General features: G+C 49.2%; 1 protein-coding gene across 1 annotated transcript in view; it reads right to left on the bottom strand.

Annotated features, from left to right (window-relative positions):
- nfatc1 (nuclear factor of activated T cells 1) overlaps positions 1 to 6610 on the bottom strand; it is a gene marked incomplete at its 3' end in the record, with an annotated part of 47368 nt that extends 40758 nt beyond the window's left edge. The window contains exons 1-3 of the mRNA XM_083684619.1: positions 6566 to 6610; positions 2389 to 3502; positions 1878 to 2037 (exon numbers count right to left, since the gene is read on the bottom strand). Coding sequence (XP_083540745.1) covers positions 1878 to 2037; positions 2389 to 3502; positions 6566 to 6584 — 1293 coding nt within the window. The 5' untranslated portion in view covers positions 6585 to 6610. The remainder of the gene's footprint in view (positions 1 to 1877; positions 2038 to 2388; positions 3503 to 6565) is intronic.
- Between the last annotated feature and the right edge of the window lie 5890 nt (positions 6611 to 12500).

Raw genomic sequence — 12500 nt, 5'->3', positions numbered from 1 at the left:
CATGTACAGTAATTAGGGAGTAACAGAGATTGAGCTGTCTGAGGCTCCCCAGTCTCACGTCTCCGTCAGGACACTGCCAGAACCGTGTGTGGTTGAGCCCGCCTCCGCAGGACGCCGCTCTGGGTGATGTCACCATCGCACACGGGAACTTTCCTAAACAAAGGGAAGTCTGTGTGTTCGGGCGGAAGCTGCAGGGCGGGCGGAGCTTAGAGAGAGCACTTTCTCTATTTCAGATGAGAGCCACACACACAGACACACACACACACACACACACAGTACAAACACACACATACGCACACACACACACACACACACACACCTACGCACGGACGCATGCACACACACAGTACAAACACGTGTGCCTATCCACACACTCACACACGCAGACACACACCCACACACCCACACACACAGAAACCCCTCAGTCATTAAATCATTAGCACCTAAACCCAGACATGCTCCCTGGCCGAGCTGCACATATGTGCCTGGTGGCCATGTTTACACACACCGGATAGTTCAACACGCTAACGTTCTCCGGTTCTCCATCACGCCTGCCTCCCCGGGGGGGTTACAACCTCAGGGTGGTCGCAAACATCGGGGTACGGCACCCCACCAGCGCCCGAGGAAACGCCAGAAGAAAAACCGCCTAACCCCAGAACTACAGTACCAGTCAAAAGTTTGGACGCAAACTTGCCAAGAGTGTGCAAAGCTGTCATCAAAGCAAAAGGTGGCTACTTACCTACTTACTTATCTAAAAATATAAAACATATTCTGGTTTGTTTAACACTTTTTTGTTCACTACATAATTCCATATGTGTTCCTTCATAGTTTTGATGTCTTCAATATTAACCTACAATGTAGAAAATAATAAAAAATAAAGAAAAACCATTGAATGAGAAGGTGTGTCCAAACTTTTGACTGGTCCTGTAGCTCAACGCCAGCGGTCCTCTGTAGACATGTGTGACGGCTCACTTCCCCCCGTTCGCCTCAGAGCCAGAGATTTACTCAGACGGAGTCTGGGATGTGGTGGACTGGCTGGGGGAGCGGTCCTGTAACCAGAGAACTACCCTTACTCAATACTTGACCACCAGAGCTATCGTACGCCGGGTAAAGCTCATGACTAAGCTTTACTGGCCACACTCTCTACATCACTTTTGCGACTGTCTGCCGTTGAACGAAATACGTAATGGAAAAGTCTGAGTCACCCCCACTCCTCGTCTGGACAGGAACTGACTGAGGAACGGACCAGTCTAGCTCCGGAATGGACCCGGTCTAACAGCTGCATACCTATGGTGTTTCATGCTGATCTGTGACGTCTTTGAAAAACATCACAGACACTCAGGGTTGTGATTTAAAAAACACACCACCACTAATCTGTTTTAACTCTGGAGTTTAAAAATAGGACGTGGAGAGAGGGGTGAGATGAGGATGATGATGTGGAGTAATGGTTTTACCTCCAGAGTCCAGGCCAAGTCTATGGTCTTATTATAGTGCAGTGTGTTGGTGTAACATCCAGGAGGACGTTAAGGAGTCTAGCAGACCTGTACCTACAGCAATAATAGCAATAATAATAATAATAATAATAATAATAATAATAATAATAATAATAATAGATGTATTTAGCTCTTTTCTAAGACCCAAAGATGCTTTACAAAAAATAAATGAAAGAACATGAAAAAAAAACACTGTTCCCCTCCCAAAAAGTTGGAGTCAATTCAGATTCTTAAAATTGGGAATTGGTAGCTAGATCGAACACGATGCATATCAATGTCAAAAAAATATTTTGGAATCAACTCCTGTGAAAGAATCAACTCAAATGTGAAAGAATCAACTCCTTATGTGTATGTAACAGCCTTGCAGTCCCAGCCCTGCTGTACCTGTACGACAGGGTGTCCCCCGGACAGGGCCTTGACGGCCCCCCTGCTCCCCTCGGTCTCGTAGTGGGCGCGGTGGTGGGACTTGGGCTGCACGTCGATCTGCAGGCTGTACGGCCCGGAGCTGGAGGGCAGCTGCCAATCCAGGGCTGGCAGGGACGGGCTGTAAAATGGACAGAATGGATTTAATATTTAATATGCCAGTTTAATGAGGAGAGAGTAAGAGTGGGTCCATGCTGTACTTGCGTATAACTATAGCGCCCTGCGTAAGTATTGGAAAGAGGAAGCATTTTGTCTTCTGTTAGCTCCATACTCCAACAGTATGTTTGTGAAGAAACCGTTGTACTTTCTAAACAGTAAAGCCAATCTGAAAGCGAAAAACACCAAATTCAAGCTGAGAATCTCTACTTTGACCCCGATAGTAATTGTTTGACTTCAAATCCGAACTGTTGGAGTATGGAGCTTTCCAATGCTGATGGAGGGCACCGTGGAGCGTAAGATCAGTGTTGTTTACCTGACGTATTGCTTTGGCTTGGACCAGTAGGGGTGCTGAGGCACATCCAGGAACCCCACCCCACAGTAGCCCTCCTTCTTAAACGGCAGCCGGGCGGAGAGGTATTCCTCCTGACAGAGCTGCTCCCCCAGGCCCAGGTCCTCCCCCCCGGGCTCCAGCTTCAGGCTGAGGGAGGGGGGGTTGGGGCTGGGGTCCAGGCTGGTCTTACGGGCCTTCAGGGGGATCCCCTCGCCGAGGTCGGCCACGCCGTCTGTGGTCAGGGCGTTAATGGCCGCCACGATGGCGGAGTTGGTATACTGGTTGGTGTTGGGCAGCCAGGACTCGTCCGTGACGCTGAGGCGTGGCGAGGTGTGGGGGGAGGGCCCGGGGGAGGGGTTGGGGGAGTACGGGAAGTGCTTGTAGGTCCCGCCCCCGCCCCCGGTCCCAGTCCCACCCCCGCCGTTGAAGCTGTACTTCCGTTTCCCGCCACAAGGGGAGTTCGGCCTGGAGCCCCGCTGGCCCATCCAGGTGTCGTCGGTGATGCTGGTGCGCGGGGAGGCAGAGGGGGAGTGGCGGGGGGAGGAGCCGATGCCGACGCCGCCGCCTTGGACATGCACGTGGCCGCAGGAGGCATCGCCGGGCAGGGCGAGGGAGGAGGAGCCCTTGGGGGAGACGCAGGGTGACTGCCAGGGGGAGTTCTGGGGGGAGTTGTCGTAGTTGTAGGAGAAGCCCGACTCGTAGGAGGAGGCGTCGGAGTGACAGCTGCGGGAGGAGACGCTGGAGGCGGGGCTTAGGCAGCTGGGGTCGCGGTAGCCGTCCGGGTTGGGCAGAGTCAGCGTCACGATGGAGTTGAGGCGTTTGGCCACCGGAAGGCTGCTCTCCTCCACCTCCTCCTCGGGGAACTGGCCGTAGGCCGTGATCTCGATGCGGGGGCTCTCCAGGGCCGGAGCCCCGTTAGGGCGCACCCCCCCAGGGGGGTGGTAGTACCCCACGATCCTCATGTCCTCCTGGGCCGCGTAGCTGGGGGACTGGCTGATGGAGACAGAGATGGAGGGGCTGGAGGGGCTGTGGTACTGGGAGGACAGGCAGGGATTCCCCAGGGAGAGGCTGACGTTTGGGGTGTAGCTGTATGCATCTGGAGAAAAACAGAGATGAAATCGAGATTTATTTTTCACGTACATCGCACACAGCCGTAATTGATTTTGCGAAATGCTTTGGAGTCTTGCTCCTCGATCAACAACAGTCAACAAATCAACAACACAACAATACAATATAACATATATTGATTGATGAAATCGGTCTTGGTATTGCGATCCAACACACTTCTTCGGTTCATTGGGAATAAGCCGACCACCAACTAAAACACATCTTGTACTGAAGCAGATGCCGGTTAATGACAGAACAAAGAGCTTCTCTGGTGTTGTTTATGATGGCATGTAAACAAAGCAATGCATGATGGATCTACCCACCAGCACAGAGCGTAAACATGCTGCAGCATTCAAATAAGAGCAAAAGCCAAAGACCTAAAAATTACATCTAAGGGTCCCCCCCCGCCCCCCGCCCCCCACCCCCCACCCCAAAGTCCCCTGCCAACACTCAGAGCCCAAAACAAAACCAGCTCTGACAGCGACAACCCCCCCACAACAACCCCCCCACAAAGGAAATAAGGTGAGAAACCTAAATAAAAGGGCCCGTAATAACCCCACTCTAAAAATAAACCAACACAGCTGAAGCAGATGTCGACTAGACTAACTTTATTTCCATTTCACATCGCCTCTGAGTTTTATGTCTTATAATATTCATACATACATAAATACATACATACACACACACACACAGCAGCCGGCACATTACAGACACACACACACACACACAGCAGCCGGCACATTACAGACACACACACACACACACAGCAGCCGGCACATTACAGACACACATTGCTGCTTTTGTTGGCTGGTTCCCTTTTCCAATATCGCTCTCGAAGCATAAACACCTGGCCGGCGTGACCGGTGTCTGTTGGCTTGAATAAAAGTGCAAGCTGTACCCCCCCCCCCAGGCAGGAGGGGGGCATGCCAGCCCCCCCACAGAGGTATGAGGGCATACGAATCTCTGAGTGTGTTAACACACACAAGCTGTGGCAGAGATGTCGGTTACAACGACCTCAAAGGGGTGTGTGGGGTGGGGGGGATTGGGGGGGGGGGGGGTACAGGGACCTGAGTAATCACACTACATGGGGGGATGAGGAGTGTGTGTGTGGGGGGGGGGGGGGTGAGCAGAATGTGTGTGGGGGGTACAGGGACCTGAGTAACCACACTACATGGGGGGATGAGGAGTGGGGGGGTGAGGGGGTGAGGGAGGGGGGGGGGGTTGTGGGGGGATGCGGGGGTGAGGGAGGGTTGTGGGGGGGATCAGGGGGTGAGGGGGGGTGAGCGGAATGTGGGGGGAGTACAGGCCAGGGAGTAATCACACTACAGTCAGCACATTGCTCCTAATGAGAGATAATACGACCAGGCCTTGCCAGACCACATACCGTCGGCCGCAGGGCTCCCGTCTGCTGTGAATTAGGAGACTTCTGGGGCGCCCGTGACGAGCATGACATCAGAGCAGCGCCACGCCACTCCCCCGCGGGGGAACGGCGTGGTCCCTGCGGCCTTGGTTACGGCATGGCCGTGTCTCCAGGCAGACTACGTTCTGTCACATCAACACACCGCTTCGTTCGTTTCTGTTGTGGAGGCTCCAGGGGAGGCTGGTGGAGGTGGAAATCGGAGGACGGGCTCATGGTAATGCATGGGACGGAATGAGGAATGGTACCAAACACGCCATTCCATGCATTACAATCAGCCTGCCTTTCGATTTCTACCTCCAAGATCAAGAACTACACATCATGTATGTCTTCCCATAGCACTTAGTGTTGACATAGGCCATTTAGCTGACGCTTTTATCCAAAGCGACTTACATTGCAGTGAGTGCATATATTTTTCAGCATACAGTACCAGTCAAAAGTTTGGACACACCTTGCCAAGAGTGTGCAAAGCTGTCATCAAAGCAAAAGGTGGCTACTTTGAAGAATCTAAAATATAAAACATATTCTGGTTTGTTTAACACTTTTTTGTTTACTACATCATTCCATATGTTTTGATGTCTTCAATATTAATCTACAATGTAGAAAATAATTTAAAAAAACATTGAATGAGAAGGTGTGTCCAAACTTTTGACTGGTACTGTATATGGTCCCAGTGGGAACCAAACCTACAACCTCAGCGTTGTTAACGCCATGCTCGACCAACCGAGCCACCGAGGACCAGGACCAGCGTTGTACTATAAAGTCTTCCATGCAGTGATCGTGGTGTTTAGCTGTTTCACTTTCACTCTAAGCGAATGTACTATACTGTACTAAGTCGCTCAGGATATACGAGCGTCTGCTAAATGAGAAAAAAAAAAACCTAACCCAAATCTAAATTTGGACGGTTTCTCAACAAGGACAACAAGTGGGTTGTGTTGACAGATGTTGTCAGTGGCGGAGAGCCTCCACACCCACCACTCCCTCCCTCGGGAGGGGCGATGCATGTTGAATGGAGCTCTCATAATGAGACTCTGCAGGTTACACGTTCATATCACATACGTACATATCAAACATCCACGCGTACAAACAACCAAGATTACATTTATACTGTAAGCTTATGAATATGAAAATGACGATACAAATTCAAAAGTCAAGTAGCCTAACCTGACGTGCTACGATGAATCGGTTATCTGTGTGCTATGTATTGATTGGTTGCACACACACACACACACACACACACACACACACACACACACACACACACACACATAAACAAAAAGGAAAGACACAATTAAGAAATAAAGGTTATTTTGCTAACCCTAACCCTAACCCTTTAGAGTGAATTATTATGATATTCAACTGTTAATCAAATCAGTCAGGTGTACAGTGTAGGTATAGCTATAGTGAGACACCTGAGAGGACAGTTAGATACCTACGAGGACAGTTCACAAGCATTACTGATTTGACACCTGAGTAGAAAGTCCGGCACAGACCAGACAAGCGGCCAGCCCTTTATCGACGGGCTAGACACCGTGAGCGAAGCAGCGTCGCGACTGACACGTTTAGACAAGTGCAAAAACTGGACAATTTCTTACCAACGAAAGTGACAGAAAGAGCGAAGCGCAGCCTACTCACCCTCTTCTGCGGATTTCATTTTTCTTACAGTCAACGTTGCAAAAAAGCGAACTTTGAAGACAGTAGCGCGTCGGTGTTTTTATATATCCATATAGCTGCGTGTCCACGCTCACGATGCTGGAGGTCTTACCGTTATATGCGTTTAAACCCCGCGGCTACGGCAAATCCACGTAATGAGAAAAAAATAAATGAATGTGCAATAATAAAAAAACGCGTTTCGAAGAGGAATACAAATCCTATCTAAAGTTAAAAAAAAAAAAAAAAAAAACTTGGTCACATCTGGATACAGCAAATAAACCTAAACGCGCGTATTAAAACATTACAATTCGGATGCAGAGCGTTTCCGAAATAAAGAGAAAAAACTACTTTTTAGTGGCTGGTTTAAGGAGAATATTAGTATTTTTGTGGAGGGGAATCCTAATGGTGTGGGTCTGTGTGACGCACTGCTTGGTTGCAGGGAGCGCTTCGGCGCTTTTAAACCCGGGGATCACCTCCCTCCCGGCGCCCCGCCCCCGAGCAGTGACGCCACCTCCACGTCGGAGTAGCAGACTGCTTTTATGGAGATTCTCTGCTCTCATCGGGGGTCCAGCTGCAGACGTGGTAGCCTGAATGTTAATAAACTGGATTGGCAATGCTGCTTTTACTGCGTCGAGGAAAGGTGTGTGTCGGAGAATCTAATGCAAATCTAATGCACATTATTCGGGTTTTTTTAGTTTTTTTTATTTATCCTTTATTTAGTCCCTTTGAGACCAAGGTCTCTTTTTCAAGGGTGCCCTGGCTACAAAATATATACACATCACTATTATTTACATCAAGATTTAAAAAGGACACAATTTACACAAATAATACCATTTTATTTTTGCAGACAACAATCAGTTATAACAACAGCACTCCTCCACTGAGGAATCGTTAATCAGGTTCCTGAAATGGCCCAAAGATACTAAAGCAGCAAGTCTCAATGTGTCCTACAGGTCATTCCTGCCCAAGGAGCACAATGACTAAAGGCAGTTCGACCCAGCTCAGAGGAGACAGGTGGGATCTGGAGGACTAACCAATCTGAAGACCGTGTCTGATAAGTGAAAGACAGCGATGAGTATGAAACTTATCGCCTGTAATAAAAAAGTGCTGAATGATAAACTGAATCTAACTGTTTCAATGTGGAAATATACATTATGTATAAACGATAAATGATGTATAAATATATAAATATAAATCCTGTCATTATTCTCATGAGGAGATGTCTGTCTGTATAGAGAAATGGACTTCTCATAAGGCTGTTACGGCACGCCATTGCCACAGCTGCATTAGCGCAACTGTGTTGAGCTCAAAACGAATCATCTCAATTCATTGGGTAGAGTGCAGGTAGAGTGCACCATGTGTTGTACAGGGGAGGCCGGCGGAGGTAGAAGTCGGAGGACGGGGCTCATCATAATGCATGGAATGGAATTAAGAATGGTTTTAAACATGTGTGTTTGACACCATTCCTTATTCCGTTCCATGCATTACAATGGGCCCGTCCTCCGATTGGAATGCAGGGACATGTGTTTCATAACTTTCCTCATTCTATTCCATGCATTACAATGAGCCTGTCCGTTTTACTACCTCCACCAGCCTCCCCTGGGATTGCAGTTGTCTCCTTGAGAGGATCATCTGGAATTACAAGATGTCTCTCTGGGACTGGGTCTGACGTGGTCCTGATGGTGCCCTAAGCGATCGACCTGCCTGAGGATATCAGGCTAGCAAGATCACTGTTCTCTTTTTAAATCATTTTTATAGACTCGCCTTTAATTGATGCTGCCCTTATTATTTTTTTAATGTGTTGTGTTTTACTGTTTTTCTACTTTTACTTTAGCTTTTGATGCTTGCTCTTATTCTTTTTAATGTGTCTGTGTTTTACTGTTTCTCCTTATATATGTATTTTAATTTTTAAATATCTGTTTTATCTATTTGTAAAGCACTTTGTAGCATAGTTCTAAATAGGTGTTATATAAATACACGTTATTATTATTATTATTATTATTAAAAAGTTGGTTTAACCAACATTACACTTGTTGTGAAATGTGAAGGAAAGTCTATGGGGACATCTCTGTTCATATTTCAGCACCAGTTAGTGTTTGTTTGTTGTGTTTGTTGCTATTGTGCCTGGCTGACTCAACCAATGTTTATGTTTTCAGAAGCCTACAGTATGGGGAGAACCGGTTTTAAAATATCACGATTGTTTTCGTGTCTGTGGGTCTGTGATGCTGTTCTGACTTGTTCCAGGGCCTCTCAACCAGGGGAGGCTGTTGGAGGGAGAAACCAGAGGACGGGCTCACGTGTGTCCCTCCTCCCACTCCATGCATTCCGACGACCCCGTCCCCCGAGAGGTCGATCCATTTCATGCGTTACAACGACCCCGTCCTCCGATTTCTACCCCCACCAGCCTCCTCCCCTGCTCCAAGCGCTGCAGTAATCCAAGCCCTGCCTCTCTCTGCACCCTGGAGTCATGATTAATTCATCCAGCATCCTTCTATCTCTTCCTTCTGGCACCGTAAACAGAGGCTAAGCAGCGATGCCATGGCTGCAACATACGACACCAGGAATGTCTTAACCGAGATTTACGACCAGCCTAATCCTCGCTAATGTTTTACATGAATCTGCTGCCATTTTCACCCCAATGCAGACATTCATCAAATAGTTAGTTCAACAGATGCTGCTGTTGTAGGCCTTGTCTGCTTACTGTGGATGGCTGTATTAGGAGTGTTAAAAAAGCAAGGAGACACACACCATAGTTTGGTGAGGTGCAGGCTGGCGGGAGACACTTACAGGACAGAAATCCGATGCTAATTATCGATCTCGATCCGATGCTAATTATTTTTATTTAACCAACGTTTCGCCAGCAAGCTGTCTTCGTCATGGTTTCAATCCGAAACCCTGATTGAAACCCTGAAGAAGGAAGCTTGCCACTAAAAATGTTGGTTAAATAAAAGAATTAGCATCGGTGCTAAGAGGGTGTGGCTCTCTTTTCTCTTTCTATCTTGTCTGTGTGAACCGGCGAGGTTTGAACCGGGGACATCCCTCGCACCGAGAACCCAGACGTTCTCGATCTCATGTGGCCTTACCTCAGAATCACGTTATTCTCACACCTCCTTTGGAGGTCTGGGGACGTTGTTATTCGCCGATTCCGTTGGAATGGAGCACTGGCTGCGAGAGGTCACTTTTTGATTGGCTGTGAGCAGTAGTGATGTTTCGATGAACAACAGCCCCCTCCCCCTTTTTCGTTATTCTTGAAAAGCGTTCGCCAATCAACTTAGCTGCCATTGCTAGCAAGCCATATACAGTATTTTTTTTAAATGGACATTGCTGAAGTGGTTTTTATTATTTTTTCCAGAATTGTAACAACACAATGTACAGGTACAGTCGTGTTCTAACAACTGAATACAGTCTATACTAATTAACTGTATATAGTCTGTACTAAGGGCAGGGGAGTTGGGCCCGACATGTATGAGCATAGCTTGGGTAGGATTTGAAGCTGGATGAATACGGTGTTTACTGGATCTTCTAACACAAAGGGTGACTTCCTTTAGATCTTCATATGTGTTCTATGTGGGTTTTGGGACTTTTTTCTTGCAACAAATTATCTCTTTTCTACTTCCTTTTCGTAGAATAATTAGATACAGCACACACTGCAGTACAGTACAGTTAGTACATGTCTGTCGTCCAAGGAACATATAATTATCCATAGTTACATACAAGGCCGGTAGAAAAGTGCCTTACCCAGTCATTTGGCTCTGAGAACTGGGAATCTTCATATACAGGAGATCTCCTGTTTCATTCCACAGGGCTCTCCCTCACTCTCTGTCTGGTGGATACTGAAGGGGAGGCTGGTGGAGATAGGAAATCGGAGGACGGGCTCATTGTGATGCATGGAACGGAATGAGGAATGGGGCTCATTGTAATGCATGCATGTGTGTTTGATTCCATTCCTCATTCCGTTCCATGCGTTACAATGAGCCCGTCCTCCGATTTCTACCTCCACCAGCCTCCCCTGGTATGCACATCCAGCTTCACTCTCACAAAGCAGTCCCAGGCAGGCAGCTCTATCTTTGGAAGGTCTGGACATTTCAGCGGTTTGGGAGTGCTGCCTCTGAGATGACAACAGTCATTAGGAGTCTGTCCGTCTGTGCAGCTCTAGAGGTGGGATACATTACACCACTGTGGTGGGCTCCTATCAGCTGCTCCATACTGTGGGTCAGCGGAGGCTGGTGGAGGTAGAAATCAGACTACAGGCTCATTGTAATGCATAGAACGGAATGAGGAATGGTATCAAACCATGCATTACAATGAGCCCCGTCCTCCGATTTCTACCTCCACCAGCCTACCCTGACCTTTATCCCCTACGCTATCAAAAAGCTATCAATTCGACAGCGCGGGTGTTTGGGGAGAGGGGGGAGGCAGGGGGGTGGTGGGGGAGAGGGGGGAGGCAGGGGGGTGTTTGGGGAGAGGGGGGAGGCAGGGGGGTGGTGGGGGAGAGGGGGGAGGCAGGGGGGTGTTTGGGGAGAGGGGGCAGGGAGGGGGGTGGTGGGGGTGTTTAAACTTGAGGAGTGAGTTTACCATCTCAACTTGGTTACAGGCAGCCTTTCTCATCAACAGTGCAAAGACTCAGACCCTCATTTCAGGAACTTAAATTCCTAGTCTTTTTATTTTATACAGATCTAATTTATTCATGCTTTATTTATTATTTTATGCAATTCGTGGGTGTGGAGTGGGATGATAATATAATAAAAACAACCAAAAAATTATCATTTTTAAAATAATAATTCATAATATCACGCACGTCTGTCTCCGTTATGCAACAAGGTGGCGTGCCTGCTTCCCCTCCGACTTCCTGCCGCCCCGTGAGGATCTCATGTCAGCAGAGTATCCCGAGGAACGCCGGCCAGGACCTTGTGAAACGCTAGCCGGCTATTTCATCACGGGGACATGGAGCACAGTCGTTTAAAGAGCTCCACATATTCCTTTGACCTCATGGAAATCTCTCACCCAGAGGCCGGGGGCCTAATTGGGGCAAAGGGGTGGGTGGGTGGGTGGGGTGTTGGGGTGGGGGGGGGGGTTGCGGATGGGGGGGGGGGGGGGGGGGGTGGGGGGGGGGGGGGGGGGGGGGGGGGGGGGGGGGGGCTGAAACATGTGCTGCTGTAAACATTTCCCCCCGTCTGTAGATGATAAACAGCTGTTGCTAAGTGACGCGCGCCCCCCCCGTCTACGTCACGGGAGCGTCGGGCCTCGTACGCTTTTTTTTTTTTTTCCGCCCGCGTCTGGTCATGGTTAGCAGGACACTCCGGTAAGTAACCGCCGCCGACCGCCGCCGCCGCCGCCACACAGACCATTCCGGAAGCGGGGTAAACAAGAACAGACACAGGCCTGTGTTATGGCGGGGAACAATGCTCGGGGCTTTACACACAACAGGGCCTGACCCCAACCCACACTGTGCTGGCTCAGATATGTTCTTTTCACTGCGTCCCATGGGTAGTTAACCAGGCCAGGACAGCTCAGCTCTGCCTGGCTCGGTTCAGCTCAGCTCTGCCTGGCTCGGTTCAGCTCTGTAGTCTGAAACGAGGGTTTTGTGTCCTGTATTTATGATGCTGTCCGGACCGGCCTCGCAGCAGATCCGTCCCTTCGCTATCTAGATGCGTTAGTGTGTGTGCGGGGCGACCCTCCCGCCGCGGTGGGAAGTGAGACTTGTCCCCAGCGGGCGCTGTGGCAACGCGGCAGACGGTTCAGAGAGGTTCAACACAGGGGAGGAGCTGTTTGGCTGAACCCGGCTGTGGGTGAGGACTGATAGAATAGAGAGGGATCTGACTGTGCCTCTCCTCCCCTCTCCTCTCCTCTCCTCTCCTCTCCTCTCCTCTCCTCTCCTCTCCTCTCCTCTCCTCTCCCCTCCTCTCCTCTCCTCTCC

The sequence above is a fragment of the Argentina silus genome (assembly GCF_951799395.1).
Source record: "Argentina silus genome assembly, chromosome: 14".
NCBI lineage: Eukaryota > Metazoa > Chordata > Actinopteri > Argentiniformes > Argentinidae > Argentina > Argentina silus.
Note: the sequence above shows the minus strand (reverse complement) of the source record. Positions and strands in the feature narration are given on the sequence as shown.